Consider the following 22010-nt stretch of genomic DNA (forward strand, 5'->3'; position numbering starts at 1 on the left):
GCGTTTTCTAACTGACGGAGTAACTTGGTACGGTGGCCTGCATATCAATATAAAACAGGTAAATATGTGCGCACCGTTTGGCCTGCTGCACATCTGTTGTCTGTGTCAGGCTGGGTACGTTATCTCATAGTTATATTTTACTCCTAGGACTGTAAAACAGCACTAACGCCACTTGCTCCAATGAGTTGTGTATTTTCGTCAGCGTTGCATTCAAAAAGGAAGCGTGTGTCTCTCTTTTGTAATGTTATGTTAACTTACGTTAGCTAGATATTCGTTTATGCGTATGTCCACCAGAAACAGCGTACGTTAACCGTAGAGAAAGTTACACGAGCATATAGTGTCGTCTTGTTTCAATCTGATGTTTTGTAGGTTGATTTAAATACTTTGTTTAGTGTGTTTAAAGAATAATACTTGTGAGAATTTACATTTTGCCTGCCAAATAACTGGCAAATATGTTGTAAAATGTAGTTGTGATTTATTTATTTCGTCTAGATGTCCTCAGACGAAGAGGAACCGACCAGTCCTGTTCTTCCCAAGGACTCTGATCCGGGCAGCTCTGTCTCCTCTGATCTTCAGGTAACTAAAGATAAACACTTATGCACTCTTCATATCGCTCAGATCTGGGAACACGGGGGCAGTGTGTAGCACATCTTCACAGTGAAGTCGGTTTTGGCAAGCAGCGCATGCAATCAGACACGTTTTAAACATGTAGTTTCAATCAACAATTCAAATTTGGAGGTGAAAACAAAGGTAGGCATGCCAGAAATGTACATTTGAACTGCCCTTTGCATTGTAAAACGAAATGTTTTTTAGTATGGTAGATCATTGAAGCTGACGCCAGAGGTAGCTCTGACAAATGAAATGGATGTTTGCAACAGGCAGTTTGAGTACTAACTTTAACAATCACTCTAGTTTTCCCTTCCCAGTAAGTGATGTGGAGCTGACGATCTTTTTGTTTATGGATCAACAGGATGAGTATGAGGAGCTGCTCCGCTATGCTGTTGTCACCCCTAAGCTTGACAGACTCACCAGTGCTCACTTGCAGCAGCGGAGCACCTCACATCTGTCTGCAGAGGGTCGTACTCAGAGAAAAGAGGACACAACATCACTGCGCCCAGCAGGTATTTTGGTATTTTATCTCTGTTGTATGCAAGACACACACTGAAACTGAAATGACAGAATCTGAACTCATAAACTTCATCGAGAGACTGCCCTCAGGAACCTATAGGTCACTTCGTGGTTGAACTCTGAGTTTACCATGTGCCTGGACATACTCAGAGCAGATAAGACTCTTGACACTCAAACCATTCAGGTTGAGTCTACCATGTTTTATTACCGCACCTTTCAGATTTTTACGAGCAGCTACATTCCTGAGGGACACAGAGACATATCCAATTGTTAATAAACAACTTAAAGAAACTTCTGCCCATCGGAACCCTGAGGTGAAACAATACAATTTCCAAATGACTTTGATGTTTTAAGGCAAAATAACTAAGTCAGGTAATATAATAATCTTAGATAGAAATATCTTAGACCTCAAGATTTAAATAAAATTTAAATTAGAACCAATATAAAATGTCCTCACAATCTTCCCTGGTGCTTCTCAAACTCTCAACTGCTGACGATGCATAAATCTTCTGAGCTAAATTTCTTGTAAAAACTTCAATCGTTGGATTTATTTGATAGACGTCAATCAATTATATGAGTCACTGATTCTACCTGGTCACATGCAATCCTTTTCACTTGTTTGTGGTCCATCGTTATTCATTGTACCCTTCATAATATTCATTATTAATTTCATTCATTTTGTTTATTTTGTTGTTTATTCATTTGATTGTGTGCACATAAAATAATAGGTCCCTGTACACCATGAGAAGAACTCCGTAGCAATCCTGAGATTAAGATTTACTTGATTAATATAACATTTTAAAGTTTTCCCTATTTTTTTAAAATTGGGTGGCGTCCTAAATTTAATCTTATGTTAAATTCTGTTAGTTAAGCTAATGGTGTCGTATCGTGGAAGCTGAGTACCATGATTCTTTTATGATAATTTATGGGTTTATGATTAATCATTTTGTTATTGATAATATTTACATATTTTGACATGAATTCATTATTATTTATTAAAACTGCTGCAAGCAACGACGCTACACACTTTTCATGATAAGCCTTTTTGACAGAAACACAACTTGAGCCCTTCCAGAGACTGCCCCCATCAAATGATCAGCTGTCAAAAGAGATTTGGAATCACAACATGGAAGAATGTGGTGTGTGTTTATCAGCCTCATATTTTCAGCTTGTAAACCAGTCTAGTCGAGATGCATATGATACGAGTGTGTGAGATTGTATGCCCTATCTCTTTCCCCTACGATACCCACATCTTAAACAGACACACACACACACACACACACACACACACACACACACACACACACACACACACACGCACACACACACAGCTGCAGCTGTCACTGGAGGGTTTAGTGCTTTAACTGCCATGGAGTAGTGCACAGGGATGTGGAAAGCAGACGGCCGTTGGTAATGATCTCCTGGCTCTCTGCCCGTACTGCTCTTTAGATTGAAGGCTTTCTCGTCCCCCTGCAGGATTTCATTAAGATATTGACATAAATGCATTCCTCGACGAGAAGCCGCGCTCGTCTTATTCAGCATTCTCGCCATCACCTTTTCTGTTCTTAAACCATCTTTTGTTTTAGCTTTTATTTTACCTTTAATTGTACTCACTTATTCCAGGTAAAATGTATTGAAGCAACATTTCCTTTCAGATCTATTTACCATTGTGCCATCTCTCTCTGTATTCCCCGTCTTCTGTCAGATACTGCCACTGAAGCTAAAGATGGGAGGCCATCCAGCAGGAGTGTGAGATCATCACAGGTCTCCCCCTTGATTGTTGAGCCCTCAACACGTTTAAGAGCTTCTCATGGTAAATTGCATTCAAAATACAAAGAAACAATATGGTTAGGTTGCTCTGATATCTGACAGTATATATATATATATATATAGCTGATATGCTTTTCCTGTTTTCTTGTGACATTGTTTCTGCCTGTGTTTCTTTTCTCTTTGCGTTCTAGCTGAGGAGATGGCAGGTCAGTCATCTGGCAGGGTGTCAATGCTCTCAAACACTCCCTCGGACAGGTTACAGGTAGTGTCGGAGAGGTCCAGGCCAAGCAGCCCACACCCACTCGAGTCCGATGTGACAGAGATGTTTATCTCGGAGGAAAACATAAGCAAGATGGAGAACATTCTGGACATGTGGAGCAACAACCTGAAGGTGAATCTGCTTCCTGATACTGTAGAACTGTCCTTTCACAATCAATCAATTAAATGACTCTTTTTGACTGCCTGCTTAAGACCTGACCATAGATAATGTTGCATGGCTATATATAGAGCTCTGACATATCGGAATTATAATAATAGGAGCGGTTTGTTTCAGCAGTTAGAAGCAAAATAGAAGCAAGCTGGCAGGTTTGTGCTCGATAAATGCAAGATGGTTTTACATAAGTGGACAAATCTGTGGAACAATGTCAACAGAGCATTACTTGAGCCTTTGAAGAGCAATCTAAAAGGTAAGTTCTGCTGTTTCTAACACACTTGCATCATTTGCAAAACCTTAAATAGTGCATCGTGGAAAATACTCAAATTGAACTGACTGATATATATAATGATTAGTAATGCATACTTTACATGTACGAACAACTGAAATCTGCATCGGTTTATTTTGACTTCTCCCATTCTCATGCAACAGTTAGACTGAGATGGATTAAATGTAGGAAATACTGTAGGAAATGACAATATACATAGGCAATGGTGAGGAAGAGGTCAGGGATTTAAAGAGAATGTAAAGTCACAGGAAGGCTTATTGAATAGGATGACAGCTCTTCTCTTCATGGAACCAGTGACCTTTTTACCATGTCTCCCAGTGGAATGATTTTGGAGGAGGTGAGTGGCTGGACATGGTCGTCCTTCCTGCCCTTTTCCTCTAATATTGTACACTTCATTCTTACTATTAAGCTTCATTAAGACTCTTTCAGTTCTCTTCTTTTACCTTTCAAATAAGCTAAACATGTTTACTTTTGTAGATGTTGGTTGTGGTTGACCCTGTAGGAATTTAGCTTGGTTCACAAATAAACCTCTAAAGCCATATTTACTCTATAATTACACATCAGGTTGTTGTGGTAGCCCAATTTTAGACCTCTGAAACCCTCAGAGACTTGTTCACACACTTGTTCGTTTAATTTTAAAAATAACTGACGATATGTGTACATATGTTCCTATTTACTAAAGCAGTGTAATTAACACAGTGTGACTGTCCTGCCCTCTATTTGTTAATTAGTCAAATGTGCTGACTGAGCTCAGGAAGTGGAAGCTGGCCTTCATGGAGCAACACAAGCTGGAGATGAGGAAAGAGAGGGAGAGGTATGCAGCCCAGACGGCTGACCTGAGGTCAGAGCTAGACAGCCTGAAGGGGCTGCTGCACACCTACGAGACCTCCAACCAGAGAAAAGATGAGGTGACATCATGTGTATTTATTTGCTGGCTCCTTTACATAATGTGCTGGTAGGTTGGACATGGGTTAAATACCAGACTGAGATTTAATTTCCAGTCATTTTCATTATTGTGAAATTTTAGTGTAGGACTGGGTGGGCTTAATCCATGTCTAAGCTATCTCTCTATCTAATGCTCATTTGTTCATTATGATCCTCATTATTTTGTACATTTAGAACCTGAAAGACAAAGATGAGGAACGCCTTTGTCTGCTTTTCAGATTGACAAGCTTATTGTGTGACGTGTCCTTCCTCAGGTGATTGTGAACCTGAACCAGGTGCTGGACAGACAAAAAGAAAAGCATGAAAAAATGAGGGCCTTCACCCACTGGAGAATCCAGCACACTGAGGCCAAGGAGGAGGTACACTGACGGCATTGTGGTGTTTCCTATTTCCAGTGGGAGATGGAGTCCTCACAGGCTCTTGTATAGATTGGAAAGATTTAGATTTAGCTTTCTTGAGAGGCTAAACTGCATCGTCATTTTAATGCAAGGAGCATATTTACACGACCCTTTGCACATCATCAGTATTTGCTTATTAAAGTAATGTGTGTTAAACATCACACGAGCATCACATGTAATCATCTCATTGATAAACCTCTTATGATCGTCTTTGAATCATCAGTTCGCCATTTAACTAAGGCTGGTGTCTGTGGTCTCATAGTGGTCTCAGAGTATAATTTATGTTTGTTTTGTTTTTTGGAAATGGATGTGAAATTACTGGTTGTGAATGTTTCTGAACATTGCTAGATTACAGTCAGTGCAGTGTAATGGTTTATGCAAATAATCACTCTCTGCATGAGTTACCGACCCACACATCACAATGTCACTGCACACTGAACATGCATTATATGCCATATTTTCTACACAAATATCCCCTCTTACAAAATGTGCATGTGTGAAATGTTGTCAGTGCACCGGTGATCTTTTCATACCATAATGCTTATCAAACTAGCAAGTGCATTTATTTTTTGTCCAAACCGCTCACACAGAGAAAATGTACTGCACCTGCACAAGAACGATCAAGGGTGTAATTACTTCCTTGTGAATATTTTCATGGTGTTGTGGTTCCCCGCTAGGCTCATGCTGCTCAGGTCGCACGGCAGCACTACAACCTGCAGCTGAAGAAGAAGGTGTGGTTAGGCTGGCACTCTCTGATCCAGAAACACTGGAAGGTCAAGGTGGAGCGGGCTTGCCGTGCAAGGGCTGAAGAGGTCTGCACCCGTCTGTCTGCAGAGTATGAGGCCAAGCTGGCAGAGGTAAACAAGCAAGTGAAGGACCTGCATATAAACTGTGTGTGTATGCGGATGCTGCGTTGCTGGATTCATACTTTTCTAATAAATGTAATAAATACATCGAATTTGAACATTTCGGTGAATAACAGCCACACCGCTCTTGAATAGGAAAAACGGTTGTTGTTGGTGTAACAACTATATATTAAAAGTGCAACACAAAGGCATAAGAAATAAACACGTGTTTTTGTCAGAATCGTATAAACTGATAAATTAATTCCTTCTGTCTCCACAGCACTGTGAGGCTATAGAGAAGGCCCAGGCAGAGATTCAGAGACTGCGACTAGAGCGAGAGCGCTATGAAGAATCTATGAAGAAAGCCTTCATGAGGGGCGTGTGCGCTCTCAACATAGAGGCTCTCGGCATGTTTAACACCACAGAGGGACGGCCAGGGCAACCTTCAGTCCATCATCAGCATGGTCTGTAATAGAATAGCCACACAAAGCTTTTTACACAGCTTGCGCATTAAAGGTGCACTGTTATCCTTATCACAAGCCTTATAACTACATAAATAGACGCCTGTTCTATACAACAAAGCATAAAAGCAATAGAGTGCAGGCGTGTGCTATTGACTATTGTGTAGATTTATGAATGAGTAGGGTTCTAGAAGTCATTCACTGGTTCATCTAATGGAGGGATGAGTCAGTGGATATGCTAACTGAGGCATACTTTGCACCGGTTATAATCTTGATGTGGTGCTGAAAGATCATTAGCCCTTTGCAACATTTATTAAATCATGTAATTACTGTTATATAGTAGCATGTTAGGGCTTGTACCAATACAGGATATTTGAGTATACAACTAATATGACTAACAATGAATGTCCAATAGTACTAATCAGCATAGTACTTGCCCTGAAAACTCAAGGCGTTACATGATTATCAGGGTACATTCCTATGGACGCCAGCAAAGGAAAGATTTATGGTTTCATGCTGTTAACACCGAATATTCACACCCTGCGATCAGGGTGTGAATATTCTGTTGTTCTCTGTGCTAGTTTTGGTGAGCACGTGGCTGCTGAAGCTGGATCTCACTGCTTTTAGTTTGTGCAAATGAACCCTAACCTAATGAGTCTTGCAACCTGATATGTGTTTCATTATGTGGCTGTCAAACTGGGGCTGGGCTGCTCGTTGAATACTCGTTTGCTACTCTTTTTGCCAACCAGACTAACACAAAATAAATGTATATGAAGTGCTATTTAGCCTTTTTAAGTTCAGTCTTCTTTTATTTTGTGTGCTGTTGGTTTTGGCTTCTCTGTGATATGTTGTTTAAAAAGTGTTCTCTTAACATGTCTTCAAAGAATTAAGAGAGTATAAAGGTATTAACATTCTGGCAGATATATAACATCGCCATGTTGTAATCATTAGTACTGAGAGCTGTGAAGAAATTGTTCAACCAAAAATAAATGTAAGATGGGAAGGCTTTTTATTCACAGTATGTCATCCAGGTTTCCAAATCAGTTCAATAGGAAAGATTCATCATGTTTGTGAACTCCAGTCCAACATTTAGCACTAAAATTAGTGCTTTTCTGTAATAATAACAAACTTTAATTAAGAAAATATTGTGTTATGTTGTGAGTCTGACTAAATTCATATATGTCTTTCTTTTTGTAGATATTCTGCCTCCCCAGGATGAGTCTGGCTCTGCTACATTGGCTCAACTTCAACCATATCCCGGCGTCTCTTCCACACAGTTTAGTGCAGTCCGCTTCGACCGCCCGGACCCTTCACACAGCCAAGTAGAGGATACGGTGAGACGAGGACAATTTCTAATGAAACCATACATTTATTCACGCACCATAGTTCTTCTACATACCATTGTTTCACTTCCATCTCAAATCTGGGATTGGATCAATCAACCCATCAGTCTTTCACATAGAAAGTCAGTTTTTCAATTTTTAATATGCCGTTGTATTTGCACAATGTTCTTTATCTTTCATTTCGAAATTTTCTTTGTTGTTACTTTAAATCAACTTTTCTTGTAGATTCCACTGAAACTGAAACATGCATATACAGTAGTGGTGTTACAATTGTGTAATTCCATTCTCCTCAGATGGGCTCAGGTGCCCCTGTGTCGAGGGCAGAAGTGATCCCTCCCACTACTGTACTGCACAGCTCCCTCCCACTTGGGGGCACTGCAAGTTCCCACAAACAGGTTTGCATAATACAGACTGATCGGTTGAGTCATTACTAGTGATGATAATGTTCACCTTCACAACAGCCATGTGCAACTATGACTGTAATTATATAATCAATGAAATAGTTATAAACCCAGAATGTCTCAAGTTTAGCACAAAAGAAGTCTCTACGACAGTAAACACAATGATATATGACGCAATAATATTTGCTGTTTCAGGTGAGCGGTCGTGTCATCACAGCCAGTCAACAAAAACCCTCAAAGACTGTCACGGCTCGCATCACTGCACGCACTGACGTCGGTAAGGCGGCACGCAGCAACCTCCAGGTGATGGGTGTGGCTCCGCCCATGAGCTCTGTGATTGTTGAACGCCATCATCCTGTCACACAGGTATGGGACAGAATGCATCACTACTGTATTACTATCTATGCGCTATTATGTGTATACCTTCAGTTGTGTCAAGCTGAAAAACCATGATGAACATTTTCTTCTGTTTCTCTTTCGTTCTTTCAGCTCACTATCGGTCAGGCCACGGCTTCGAAGTTTCCTCGCTCCTCCCAACAGGGCCAAAGCTCCACCGGAGGCAGAAGCTCCTCCAGGACACACACCACCACGTGCCATGTACACTCCATCAAAGTAGTTGACTAACCACACAGAAAGTGTTGCTCAACAAGTATATGCAACTGTCCAAGAAATAGTTACCATGGCATTAGTTTCAAGTCTATTTTATTTTTGGAATGATTCTTTTTTTTTTTTTTTTTTCAGCTTTCTTACATAAATGTGCAGGATTTCTTGAGCAATAGGATTTTTCTCATGAAAGTGCTTCATAGACTCCGGTAAACGTACAAGTAACTGGTTTTGATTATTACCAGCTGGAGTTTAGAGTTTAGAATTACAAAATGGACATTTATTTCTATGAAATAATGTTTTAACAGAATAGTTTCACCTGTGCATGACTTAAAATTGCGAGTATTTATTTTATCGGGTTTTTTTCTATTGTGTGCAACCGTCCAAAACCACAGGTTGATTGTTTTAATAAACCAAAGCCATATGTTACTGATCAAAATAAATTATTTTAACTTCCTGTACAAATTAGTAGTTGAAAATGATGTAAACATGACATTTTTGTCAGTCCATATGTTGCAGTGTTCATCCTCATGAAATGCTGCAGCTCTTACTGCTGGAGTTGTCTGCCTCCATCCGAATCGTATCTGTAAGACAAATTTACAATTTCCACAATCACATTTTGGCACACATCCCCAGGCAGCACACCTATATGGTTATAGACGCCTCAGGATATTTGTTTGGAAACAAATTGTTCACTGAATGTACCTGCAGCTTTCTTGTTCCCTGTGAGCATGAGGCCCTGGTAGAGTTCTTTAGCAGGGTTCTTCTGAGCCAACTCCTCCCTGTGGAGCCAGATCAGCAGCATCCTGTTCCCATGCTCCTGATAGCTCTGCTGACCTGTGGACAAACACACACACACACATCACTGTACATCCAGGAAAACAATTCAACTAGCCTCTGTGCATTGGAAGATAAAATAGAAAAACATAAAGCTGTCCAAAAGATATTCCTTACATTGCAAAATGTTACTCATTCATTTAGGGATTTGAATGCATAACATTTTGGCTACAAGAAGCTCATGTTTTACATTTTCAGAGAGTTGCCAAATGCACAGTCAAAAGTCTGTCCAGGCAGTGTGATTCATGGCACCTGTCCATTGCTCCTCGATGGCCGACACTTGCTCCTTTGTGAAGCCCCAGTGTTCTGCAAGTCTCTTCCAGTCTCCTGCTTTCAGAAGCTTGTACGCCAGGTGCCAGGCCATGGAACGGAGCTGCTTGGTCGAGTTGCGGTGGTCGAGTTTAAACGTCAGCGGATTCTCGCTGTGAATGCTCTCATTAAGTTCTGGGTCTGCCTGAAAGGGCAATTAAATCATGTAAAGGCCACACGCCTCAGAGTCAGAGAGCACAGGGGTATTTGGAGAGATTAATGGAAAGACACGCACATGATTAGCAATATGAATGCCAGAGTTAAACATTTTTTTTAATAATAACAGAATAGGAAAGGATTCAGACAAACTATTATTAAATTAATGATAAATTGCCTGTCAAATGCTTCTGGGTTGCGAGTACTTTTTTTTAAACTTTGGATGCTTTAATGGTATTAGAGGGGATTCAACGAATCTAGATTTTGACATTGGGAAATTAATCATTTCTGATGAATGTAATTATTGATTTCAAGGCCTCAAGAATGGATTGTGGCACACATGAAAACAGTACAAGTTTCAAGTCTCATTTCAGCTTCTCTCACCATCCTCCAGGCGTAGTATCTTTCTGCTTTGACGATCATGTCCACAATAATCACCTCGTCTGCCCTGACTGCCACACCCAGAGCCGTCTTACCCTGCTACTCCGAATCCAACATGCACAACAAAATACAAAAACTTTGTACGAGAGCACAAGTTAACATGCAACTCCAGAAATGGTGTTTGTTAGAGTTCTTACCCTGTCCTGGAGGGTCAGATCCACCCTGGCTTTAAGAAGCATTTCCACGACTTCTATTCTGGCCAGCTCTGCAGCAACATGCATAGCAGTCTGGCACCTCTAACAGTTCATAGGACAGGACAACACAATGCAGAAATCATTTTCTCATATACAGTTTGACTTAAATCTCATTTGACTAGGGACTAGCACACCTCATCAGCGACATTAATGTTGCAGCCAGCCGCCAGTAGAGAATGGATGACAGGGATGTGACTGTTCTTCACTGCCAGGTGGATAGGAGCCTCTAGGTGCTGAGAGCAAAAATGTTCTGTTACACAACATGAGCCTAAAAAATGAACTGTTAGCTCAGGAGAAAATATGTGAAACCACAATGATATGCATCCAGGCCGAGTGTCCGCAGCACAGCTGATGTGTGCATCATCTGTGTTACTAAAAAAACTTTACTGAGAGAGTACTACTGCCACCTAGCTTGTGTTTGCTTACCTGATTCTGGAAGTCCGTATGGGCTTTGTAATCTAAGAGGAGTTGGACAAGAGACGTGTCTCCTCTTTCTGAAACTGGATGGAGAGCGCTGCATTTGGCCTTGAAGAGAGGCAAGAGAGGGAGATTTAGCTGTAGGCCTACTTTAAGTACAAAAACATTATTTACCTTTGATGCTGCCTATCGGATGAACCAAATTAAATACTTTTACACTCATACATTATCAACCACAGGGCACCAAGTCAGCGATTTTAATATTAAGATACAACTTCATTTATCCTGAGGGAAATTACTGTGCAGCAGTTGCATTACAAAATAAGAAGAGCTTAAATATGATGAGTGCAAATGTAAAAGTCTAAGATAACAATAAGGTGCAAACACATTGTATATCTATATCTCAGATTAACAACAGGGATTCGTCAAGGTGGGGTTGCATATAGATATGTACGTTCAATATCAAAGGAATATCTGAAGTATAAGAAGTGTGAATAGTTGCCTATTGTACCATTGTAAGGATGTTTGGGTCACAGTCAGCCTCCAGCAGGATCAGGACACATTCTTCATGGCTTTTTTCTGTAGCCTGGTACAGAGCTGTCTCACCGTCCTGCGAGACAAAAACAAAACCAAAAAATATAGACGTGGTGCTAGATAACCAACAGACACAGAAAAATGGTTGTCAGGTGGACCACAATTTAAATGTGTCTTACTATACTCGCAAAATGTAAACAATGTTTTCAGGCCTATAACCAATTAGGAACCAGAAATGAACCACCCCTGGACCATGAACACACATCTGTAACTTCATAGCCCAAACATTTTTTACATTTGTTTATGTTGAAGTCTTTTTAACATTTGAAATGATTTATTAACGGGTAATAACTCAGTCATCGTTATTCAGATGATATCCATCATTGAACTCCAATCCCAGTTGGAAGAACCTTTGTCCAGAAACATCAACTATAATGTACAATATAATATCATGTAATGGGGGCGACCGTGGCGCACTGGGTTAAGAGGGTCGTCTGGGAACCGGTTCGATCCCCGACTGGGACGTGTCACGTGTCGAAGTGTACCTGAGCAATACACCGAACCCCCGGCTCCCCGGGCGCCGATCAATGGCAGCCCACTGCTCCCTATATACAGGGATGGGTCAAATGCAGTCGTCAAATTTCATGTATGTGTAAATGTATATGACAATAAAAATGGTTTCTTCTTTCTTCTACCAGTCCGAACTGAAGTTCAAGCCAGAACACAGTTTGTTGTTATATGATAGTAGCCAGTACATGTTTGATACATCTTAATTCATCCAAAGTGGAGGCACCATCCAGCAGTGGATTAGCCACTGAGCACACACTGTCACAAGCCAAACCGTGATAGAGATGATGTTTACATTGATTGTGTACCATATTGACTTCATCCAGTGTATCAAACCTCTGCAGCAGCGATTGTACGGCATCCGAGTGGCCGTTCCTGGCAGCTAAGTGCAGGGGCGTGTCCCCGCTCTGGCAGAAGGGAGGGAGGGAGACAACTGGCATCAAAGAGTGTTGAGCGAATCTGAAGTTGCAACACACAAATGTGCACTCAGACACGTGAGCATAAATGGCACACAAACCAAAAACAAGTCCACACACACACACACACACACACACACACACACACCTACACACACACACACACACACACACACACACACACACACACACACACACACACACACACACACACCTTGTTGGCCTTCATGCTGGCCATGTCGTATGGCACAATCAGCATATCCATCATTTCAACACATCCATGCTCTGCCGCCAATGCAAATGCCCGTTGTCCTAACTGAAAAAAAGAATTGATGTACAAACATTTACTTCTTGTACTTTGGTCGTCCTAAATAACGTATCAATAGCGAATGATATGGTTGAGTCATGCAAATGAGTGTCAAGTAGATACCTGGTCATCTTTGTCTAGTTCTTTCATCTGCAGGTCATTAACTATATACTCCACAATGTCAGTGTGGTTGTTGATAGCAGCGCAGTGCATGATGTTCAGTCCTTCCTTCGGTGGAAAAAAGCAAGTTAATGTTGAATCAAGCAGTGTGCATGAGGACTGTGCATTAGGAAATAGAGGGATGTATAACATGGACAAGAGCATCTGAGCTGAGACAAGCATACAAATGTTAGGTTTGTAATCCATTATAATGGAAACGAATTGCCTTAGGGGGGAGTATCCAAGTATTTTTCTCCATCACTTACTGAGAAAAAGTAAAACAAAAATCCTTCTGCTTCTTTACCTTGTTCTCAACCTTCTGTTCAGCCCCGGCCTTCACTAAATATTTCAGGATGTCCAAACTGCCAAACCAGGCAGCCAAATGAATGGGTGCCACACCGTACTGTCAGACGCAACACAACAACAAAATGGGAAGAAGTATTACATAAGCAATTGTCAGTGTCTCAAGTTTTCAGATGCAGGTAATCGAAACCCTCTCACCTTGTCCTGTTGGTCCACCTTGACTCTCCGCTGTAGAAGAAGCAGCACAGCTTCCTTGTTTTTGCCAGCTACTGCATAGTGAAGGGCAGTCCTGTGATCCTGAGTCAAACAACGGCATCAGTATATTGTCAATTAAATATAGTTTTTTCCAAAATCCAAGAAAAGACCAGCCTTTCAATCTGTTTGTGTGGTATTATACAATGCAGCATACTGAGATGCAGATAGAGGGTTTGTCTATTTAGACCCACCACATTCTTTGCATTGGCGTTCAGTCCTCTTGCAAGCGTCTTCATGGTCACAACATCATTCGTCTTAGCTGCTTCCATAAACTGCTTCTCTGTATCAAGCACTGCACAACACAGCAGACGGGAATGCTTTGCATATGGGTTTTTAATATGTAATATACAGAGCAGCATGTTCTTGATACACAACCAGATGATGTGTGAGGAATATCTAATGGCATCTGTGAAACCTCAGCAGGAGCATATACTGGCTGGGCAATGGAGATGAGTGTTTCATGTGCTGTGGTGAAGATTGCCTTGGTTTCAGCCTTGTGCAAATATTGTGTTTCTTATGAAGAAATAGAGCATACAGTGAATAACTAATCATTAACTCCAGCTTCAACAATGTAAACTCAAGGGCTCAGTCTTGAACAAGAGAAGCTTTCTTCAAAATATTGCTCCGTAATCGTACTCATTTTTACATTCTGTTTATTTATTTTCCACCTTTACTAAATCTGTTGTACTTGCATACTCACACATCTCTTTGTTGTCGAAGCTGTTATCCGTCTCTGTTTCGGAGTGCTTGTTCAATATGAAGTCAGCAAAACCCCTCACAGTCTCCTCTCTCATCCACTTCCGAGGGTCCAACTTTTCTGTCTTAGGTTGATGCTTCTTGATCATCGCCCTCACAGCCAAAGCTCTTCTCTCCATTGGGAAGTCGCTTAAATTACCTCTTTATGTGACCAAGACGGATTTGGTTCAATTTAATTAACAGTCCACCAAAAGTAAACCAAACCAGATACCTGAGGAAACGGATCCCACCGAAAATGAGAATATATCCTGTGCAGTTCCTGTCTCCAAATAGACAACAGCAAGCCTTGAAGTGGAGTTCTGCTATTCTCTCAACGCCGCGGGGCTGATCCGTGTTTGCTTTAGCGGCTCACACCCTTGAGAGACTGCTAATGATAACAGAAACTATTGATCAAGTCACACTTCACACTTGTTATACGACTAGTATGGGGCATAACTGTGGCTTCATTGAGATCATACTTTGAGAATGTTGTGCAATGTTTACACAAGATTTACATGAAGCTCTAATAGAAGTTTAACTGGTTTGTAGAGGGATGTTTCACTCGTTACCCATTGCTCTTTAAGAGCAATGTTTCACATTCACACCCGAGGCAATACAGTCTGTTGCTGCTGGTCATTGTGCAGCATGTGTTTTTCAGTTTTTAGAGCAACACTCGTGTTAACCCTACTGTAAACCATTTCTTCAGTAAGCCAACCCTTTAGTAGAGAATAATAATAATAATAATAATAATAAACTGTGGAAAAGCCACCAACCAAAGTGAAATTTCAGCAGAAAAGTAATTTATTTCTTATATAACTTTGATATACACGATAGAAGGATTCTCTTATCTTCATTATTAGACATACACAGTGTTATCATTGGAAAACACAATAAATACAACTGTAAATTACTGCAAATATCTGAATAAAATAACTTCATGAAGATAAATTAAAAAACTCACAGGCACCTCAGTGTCTAATAAATACTCTTATGATCCAGTACGCATACAGTTAAATAAAAACATTATCTTCAGTGAGTAACAGAAACAAGAAATAACTCTGCTTTCCCATCTAGTGTCTGCCTTAAAAAAACAAACAAGGCATATTAGTGCAAATACTGTATAAATGACAGATTTCTGAAGACTTTTTTTTTTATATGGCTTTGTGTGCAATTTAAAACTGCTCAGTGGAGCGGGAGGGGAGAGGTGTTTTCCACTTCCTGACGGAAACTTTCCCAGTTCCTCCAGACGAGGATGGACGTTCTTCGTGCACGACCGTCACCGGAAGAACTTGTCAATGGTGTTGCGAGAACCGAGGCATTTAGCCTTTTTAGAAGGAGGAGAGGAAGGCGAGTCCCGTCTGAAAGTCATTAAAAGACTATTTTACCTACAGTACATGGAATATTAAGAGACAACATGCAGCAACAGTCTGTCGTCAAGCTGTCTCACCTTTTGGTTTTGCCTTTAGTTGCTTGCATTGGCAGGAGACGGCTTCTGTCTGTGAACAGAAACGGACACTCGTGAACATAGAAAGAAAAAACACTCTCCGACGATAACAATGGCATCTACCAAGGAGGTGCACAATTGCGGCACCTCTTCAGGGATATAAAGAATGCAATTTCAGAGGCAGGCTTGTGTAAGAGGAAACTGGGGTGCAGTTCATTGTAGAAAATGAAGAGGTGAGAAAGTGATTTAGCCATTTCCAAAAGCAGGGCAAACGTCTTTTTCTCAGCGGGAATCGATACAAACTTCTCACACAATGTCACTGACAATAGACAACACCGACATCCTCCCAAATAGACATTCCTTCTGTTAACTCCGAATATGTCACACAGCCACAGTTCATAGGCTTTACTAGCAGGGTCGTATCCGTCCTCAGCACAGATTAGATCCACACTCACCTATGGCCTTGCTATTTATCACTGAAGGTGGATTCATGGACGATGATGTCTGCCCCCCCAGCTCATGTAGGACCTCCTGGTTCAGGCAGAGGTCAACGTGGTGGTTGAAGATCGTGAGGTCATCACTGTCCTGGGTCAGCTGACATACTGGGCAGATGAGGACGGGGCCTTTATCATGGCATGACTGAGGCTGTCCCGAGGTGACCGTTGTATTGTCGCCATTGATCAACAAAACCGTTCGAAGAGAATCGTTTTCCAAGTTGTGCTGGTCTTCTTGAGGATCAACTCTGTTCGACTCAAACTCTTCACATTCCTTCTGGACATTCTCGAGGTCCAGGTCTGACTCCGTGTCAGATATTGTGCATTGGCTTGGATTTCTAGAGGCATCACTGAGGCACTGGTCTATGTGTCTGTTGAAGACGTTCAAATCAGTGGTCTCCACCTGCTGGAAACACACCGGACAGGTGAGGCTCTCCGACAGTGTGCCGCCACAGCCTGATGTGGATGTGTGGGCCTCTACGGGGGAAACAAAGTCCTTTTCTGAGGGATCGGAGGCTGTCTTGTGTGCTTCTGTTGAGGACTCTACACCCTTTTCAGCACACGGGCCAGTGGAAGCAACCACAGAAGCATTCTCCCCATCTACTCCCTTTTGTGTGCTTGCATTCGCTGCCTGGAGTTGCAGTCGTTTGGCATGAGCCCTTTGGAAGAAAGACAGTTTGGGTTCCTCGCTAGTCTGACCCCCCTCAAACCCCCTCTGCTTACTCCCCCAGGGTACTTCATCCTGTCTCTGGCACTTCTGCGCAAGCGGAAGACAAGCAAGGGGCCCAGTTTGGAAGGATTGATTGGAGAGATTCTTTTTCTCAAGCTTTTGATTCATTCCTTGGGAAGAGCCACCAGAGTCTGTCTTGCCTGGCTTTAGAAAGCCAACGATGCTCCTCTGCAGGGGCTGTTTATCATCCCAACCGACAAAGGCGGATATTCTTACACCTATGAGCAGAAAAACAAATCGAGAGAAAACTTCAAAATGAATGCCAACTGTGTTATTATTTTCACAGGCAGCGTGTCACGGATCATTTCGATTTATTTCAAGATAGTTAGAGTAATTGATATGCAAGTCATATTGCTGTATCTAATTACCCATGAGTCTCAGTCTGAGAGGCTGGGGGCTTTCATTCTCGATTTCCGTTTTCAGTAGGTCCTTAGCAACAGCAAAAATCTCATCCACTGTAGCAACAGCATACGACAGCGTCAGCGCCCTGCTTTTTACCTCAAAGTTCACGTTCTTCAGCTTCAGTGTTACCGTTTTACCCTGAAGGAAAAGGAAGAAAATGCACAGTCAAATTGATATCAGGGAAAACAGTTGCGGTCATTTCTGTCTGCTGTCAAACAACCTCTTAATTATAAGCATGATCAACGACACTGTGTGGAAAGGCCATACACGACAAACAGACATCTGTGTACTCTGTCATGTCACTTGTCAGAATGCATTTTGTGAGTAAAACGCCACAAAGCGCTTTCATAGTAATGTGATCATCTCTCCCGGGGGGACATTTCCAAGGATGATAGTAACCCTGTCTCCTTAATGGCCCTCCATTTCCTCCAGCTATCAAGGCCACATCAGGGCCCCGGCAGGGGGGTGATGGTCGTGCCAAGCCAACCAGACCTTTCTCCATCGATTCGAAAAGGAACGAACAGGTTGAGGTAATTGTATGAGATTCTGTCTGGAGTAAGGGTGATTCTAGGGAGGCCAAGAATACGTTTTTCTAATGTTACCCTTTTCTCTTGATCCTTTTTGTGGTGTCTATTTGTGTGGAAATATCCCCAGTGCTTGTTTTATTTAGCTTCTATTTGCTCAGTCTGAGCCAATCAACTGGGAGTGTTGAGGCTAGATCCACCCAAGCAATGTCTCAGCAGTGTACAGCGTAACCCCATGTATCGTTGATGTTACCACGACAGGTGACCAAATATGTCTTCAAGACAGCCCACTTGTTCATAAGATATGCACAGAGGTATAGTCATGTTGCAAAATACATACAGCGACCCTGGTTCTCTACCTTAAGACCTTCTTTCTTCATGTCTTCTGCTAAGTCTTCACAGAGCTCCCTGCAAAAGGACAACTGCTCCTCAACGTTACTCAGTTCTTTGAATGTCCTGTCAAGATTCAGTGGGACAAAGAGGAAATGAGGGAGAAGTAAGAGGATGGACACTAATTGTCACTTTATGCTTCATTAAAACCAAACCTTTCTGTGCTCATGCTTTTCCTTTCTTCATGCCTGTATAAAAGCAAAGACAGTGAGCATTATCTCCTCTCTCTCAACTGGACTGTTTTATTTCTTGATCAGTTGTGTTGAGTTTTATCAAACAGACAGTGAAGTACCTAGGTATACATGTGGAGCCCAGACCCAAGGAAACCTGCATGAGATGATGCCAGGCTGTCTCCGAGAACAACAGCGACAGCAGCTCCATCTGCTGGCCAAGATGAGAACAGCTGCTGATGCCAAGAGCATTCAGCATCTTCTCACTCACTTTCCCGATGCCAGACACCTGGAAAGGATACAGAAACACGTGTTTTTTACGGTCTTTAAATATTGATGATTTACTTTCAAACATCTTTACTCCATCTGCCGTACATCATTAGTCACTTTACATCTGTCAGCCTTCAATAATACAAAAACACATGACCGCATTCTAACATCTTTCCATAATTATTCACCAACTCCACTCCAAGACTCTCTGTACACGGTTTACTTTGAGAAATGTGGACCGTACTTTGCGAACTGAGAGATTCTGGACAAAGTCCATGACGGCCTCTCTGGTGGAGGAGAGTCTGTATTGGCCGTTGGGCTTGTTCTTGTCACTGCACACCTTGGCAAGCATCGTGTTTGGAGCAATTCCTGGAAGAGTGAATTGCATGATTGAACAGTGTGTTTTAAAATGAACGGATGTTCTGCTGTCAAACCCAAACGTAAAATGTTTAACAACAGCAAGACACACTGACGAAAAGGGATAGCGTTTCATTAATCCCTTGAGAATAGTTGTTACGCTCACCTGCACTGGCAGTCAGCGTGGTCTTCTGCTCAATGCGGAAGCGCATCTCTCTCACGGCCTCCTCAACGGACGTACCAAACACCTCGAACGCACTACCAGCGGCACCGACGCCTTCAGAGTCCAACAGGCACGGAGAGGTGCTCGGGCTGTCCTCGAACAGGAGCGGAGAGAGGTCTTTTTCCTCTGGCACTGCCACCTGGGGAAGCTCAATCTGCTCTTCACCTTTACAGAAAACAAATGACGTCTCACAACAGCCTGATGGATTTCTAGTGCATGAAACGTTGATCGTGCAACAGTGTTCCCTGTCATATTATGTACACAGCAAATGTGGCAAAAGTTGCAGGAAGAAAACACAACAAGCCATCACAGCATGTAATCATTCAACGTTTCTGCGTCATTAAGTCCTGCCTGTAGCGTCGCTGCTGGCGCGGAAGCGATGTGTACGTGAGGATTCTGGCCAGCTCCGTCTCTGTTCCAGGTGTTCTGTAAAATCCAGATAGGCTTCATCCAGGCTCATGGGCTGGAAGTGAGGGTCATAGTGTGCAAAAACCTCCCGGATCTAACAAGAGTGACACAAATCCATGAGCACCTGTTGGTTTAAGAAAGAGCCACAAAACAGTTGCATGGCATTTGTTTTTTAATGCAAGTTTCAAGAGCTATTCATCTCTTTGTTTGTGTGCGTGTGCTTTGCCATCGATCGTACCTCTTCACTCACAGCTCTGTATTTAGCAAAGTTGTTTGGAACAATAACTAAGTTGGGGCAGAGTTTCTTTGCAATGAAGCCAGGCATGGCAGCTCGAACCCCGTACTTCCTGGCGTGGTAGTTCGATGTTGACTGCAAGAGAAAGGGTGAGATCCAAATAAAACATTTTGAATTTGTCTTGAAGTCATGAAACATTGGCACCGGTTTAAACAGCCATGATTTCTAATATTACAGTAAAGTACAGTTCAATGAATTTAAAATGTAATGTATAAAATACACAGATGAAGACTCATTCCTCTACTGTGATTTGTAAAGATGTAGTTTTGCTGCATTATACTGGGAGGATCGTGGTTAGAGATTTACAATGATCCAGTATGTCATGAATATTTAATTGTTTCAAGAAACTGTGTCCATTTGTTCGATATTTTAACCCACCAGCATGCTCATGGATCCTACAGCCATGGGCTTGTCCTTCAGCTCAGGACAGTCTCTCATCTCCACAGCAGCGTAGAAAGCGTCCATGTCCACATGCACAATCACACGGCTGAGATCACGGCTCTTTTCAAGCTCAGCGGACATCCTCCCCACCTATAAAGAGATTTAATTGAAAAACCGCTTGAGTCGTGTGACATTTAAAATGCAGCCTTTTCATTTCATAAGCACATCAAATTTGTTTTTGAATGACCCGATGCCGACCATGCCCAGGTGAATGCATGCGTTACCTGAGCTTGTGCTTTCTTTAACTGCTGTTCTGTGATCTGGGCCTTTTGTAGCATCATCTTCTCAATGCGGTGGTTCACCTGCTGCTCTTTCTTCACCTCACTCTCATAAAACCTCGATCCCTGCAGGGAAGACGACAAGGACAATCAAGAGTTACAGATTCTGGAGCACATCTATCATGAAAAGCTATGACAGCAATATCTATTTTAGGACTGTGTATGTGATGACACAGGGGATATGGGACTTTCACACAAGGCTGGACACAGCCAGTAAAACTGGACCTCACAGTTCATCTCGTGCACAGCAGCTGTAGAGCCTTGTCCTTTCCAACACATCAGTTATCTTAGTTTAGATTCCTATGTATGGGAGAGTCTTGGTATGCCATACAGGACGAGCAGAACAAGTCTATTTAAGTTATTAGTTCATACCTTGGATGACTCCATGATGATTTTGTTGATCTTGTCCCTGTCAAGACCCTCCATGCCAGCCTTGTTGTCATTGAGGGCCATCCTGGAGAGGAAGCCCTCTCCTTTGGTGGATGAAACCCCATTCTCCATCCTGAAGAATGGATCCTGAATGGGAAAACAGTCTGGTTTTTTTTGGCAACTATGCTCTAAAGTTAGTTGACAAACCTGTAAGATATCGTAGCTGTGTATTCCATTATGTGTGTGCCGTTTCTATCTAAATCAGAATATCAACAGCAAGTCAGATACGAACCTTTTCACTCTGCGCGGGATCAATCACACAGAATCAAGATCGCTCAGCTGTCCAACGTTTATGTCTGTACATGTTTTGAAAACGAAGACGGTTTTGGCGGAACTTCCGCGTACATGCGTCATCACCGAAAAGGGCGGGACTTAGCCTGAATAAATAGATTCGGTAAGATCACATTGCATTCTGAGAACCTTTACGACTACGTTAAATACAGGTTCCATCATGTGCTGGCTTTCAAGCTGTGGACAATGATGGCGGATTTTTACCCCCGTGGACCAGATACAATTTCCTTTTACATTTTATGTCTGAAAATAGTTTTCAGTTTTTCTAAAAGTATTCAAACAGAGCATGTGTAAACTACTGTTAAAGTAGCCTTAGCATCGTTTGAAACACGTCGTTCAATCAATTCATTTACAACCCATCAAATTAAAAATAAAATCTATGGAAGATTCAAAGTTAGCCAAAATAAAACTTATACTTCCGATTTTTTTCAGTAAACATCTTAAACGACTTTCCTGTCATAGTATATCGTAATTTACAGTCTATGGGAGGAATCTCTCGTCAAAGAAAATAATATTCAATTCAATTCAATTTATTTTTGTATAGCCCAAAATTACAAATTAGCCTCAGAGGGCTTTACAATATGTACACGTTTGACATCCTCTTGTCCCGGAACCCTC

At 41.8% G+C, this 22010-nt stretch overlaps 4 protein-coding genes across 4 annotated transcripts; 2 read left to right on the forward strand and 2 right to left on the reverse strand.

Annotated features, from left to right (window-relative positions):
• Nucleotides 1-4933, forward strand: poc5 (POC5 centriolar protein homolog (Chlamydomonas); the record flags this gene model as incomplete). Its single annotated transcript, XM_079270771.1, has 7 exons — nucleotides 1-58; nucleotides 493-576; nucleotides 971-1121; nucleotides 2834-2941; nucleotides 3090-3289; nucleotides 4352-4528; nucleotides 4820-4933. Exons 2-7 carry the CDS (start codon nucleotides 493-495, stop codon nucleotides 4931-4933), a joined length of 834 nt encoding a protein of 277 aa, XP_079126897.1. The 5' UTR covers nucleotides 1-58.
• A 662-nt stretch (nucleotides 4934-5595) lies between these two features.
• ankdd1b (ankyrin repeat and death domain containing 1B) lies at nucleotides 5596-14386 on the reverse strand (the record flags this gene model as incomplete). Its single annotated transcript, XM_079269638.1, is given in 18 exon segments — nucleotides 5596-5632; nucleotides 5634-5737; nucleotides 5741-5811; nucleotides 9168-9200; nucleotides 9322-9453; nucleotides 9706-9907; nucleotides 10303-10398; nucleotides 10497-10595; nucleotides 10688-10786; nucleotides 10980-11078; nucleotides 11482-11580; nucleotides 12380-12478; nucleotides 12702-12803; nucleotides 12918-13022; nucleotides 13258-13356; nucleotides 13455-13553; nucleotides 13703-13803; nucleotides 14212-14386. Coding segments are annotated over 18 exon segments (1851 nt in total).
• Nucleotides 7443-9139, forward strand: LOC306778203 (centrosomal protein POC5-like). The gene is made up of 4 exons (XM_079269639.1): nucleotides 7443-7603; nucleotides 7906-8007; nucleotides 8209-8379; nucleotides 8503-9139. The coding sequence occupies exons 2-4, from the start codon at nucleotides 7906-7908 to the stop codon at nucleotides 8635-8637; spliced, it is 408 nt and encodes a 135-aa protein (XP_079125765.1). The 5' UTR covers nucleotides 7443-7603; the 3' UTR covers nucleotides 8638-9139.
• An 829-nt stretch (nucleotides 14387-15215) lies between the features above and the next one.
• Nucleotides 15216-21409, reverse strand: polk (polymerase (DNA directed) kappa). The gene is made up of 15 exons (XM_079269923.1): nucleotides 21334-21409; nucleotides 21045-21188; nucleotides 20619-20738; nucleotides 20332-20484; nucleotides 19897-20028; nucleotides 19602-19752; nucleotides 19194-19415; nucleotides 18915-19039; nucleotides 18523-18689; nucleotides 18386-18418; nucleotides 18200-18296; nucleotides 17283-17454; nucleotides 16146-17132; nucleotides 15694-15742; nucleotides 15216-15604 (listed from the first exon to the last, which is right to left on the reverse strand). Exons 2-15 carry the CDS (start codon nucleotides 21171-21173, stop codon nucleotides 15523-15525), a joined length of 2619 nt encoding a protein of 872 aa, XP_079126049.1. The 5' UTR covers nucleotides 21174-21188; nucleotides 21334-21409; the 3' UTR covers nucleotides 15216-15522.
• Between the last annotated feature and the right edge of the window lie 601 nt (nucleotides 21410-22010).

This window comes from Melanostigma gelatinosum (genome assembly GCF_949748355.1).
Source record: "Melanostigma gelatinosum genome assembly, chromosome: 6".
Lineage (NCBI taxonomy): Eukaryota > Metazoa > Chordata > Actinopteri > Perciformes > Zoarcidae > Melanostigma > Melanostigma gelatinosum.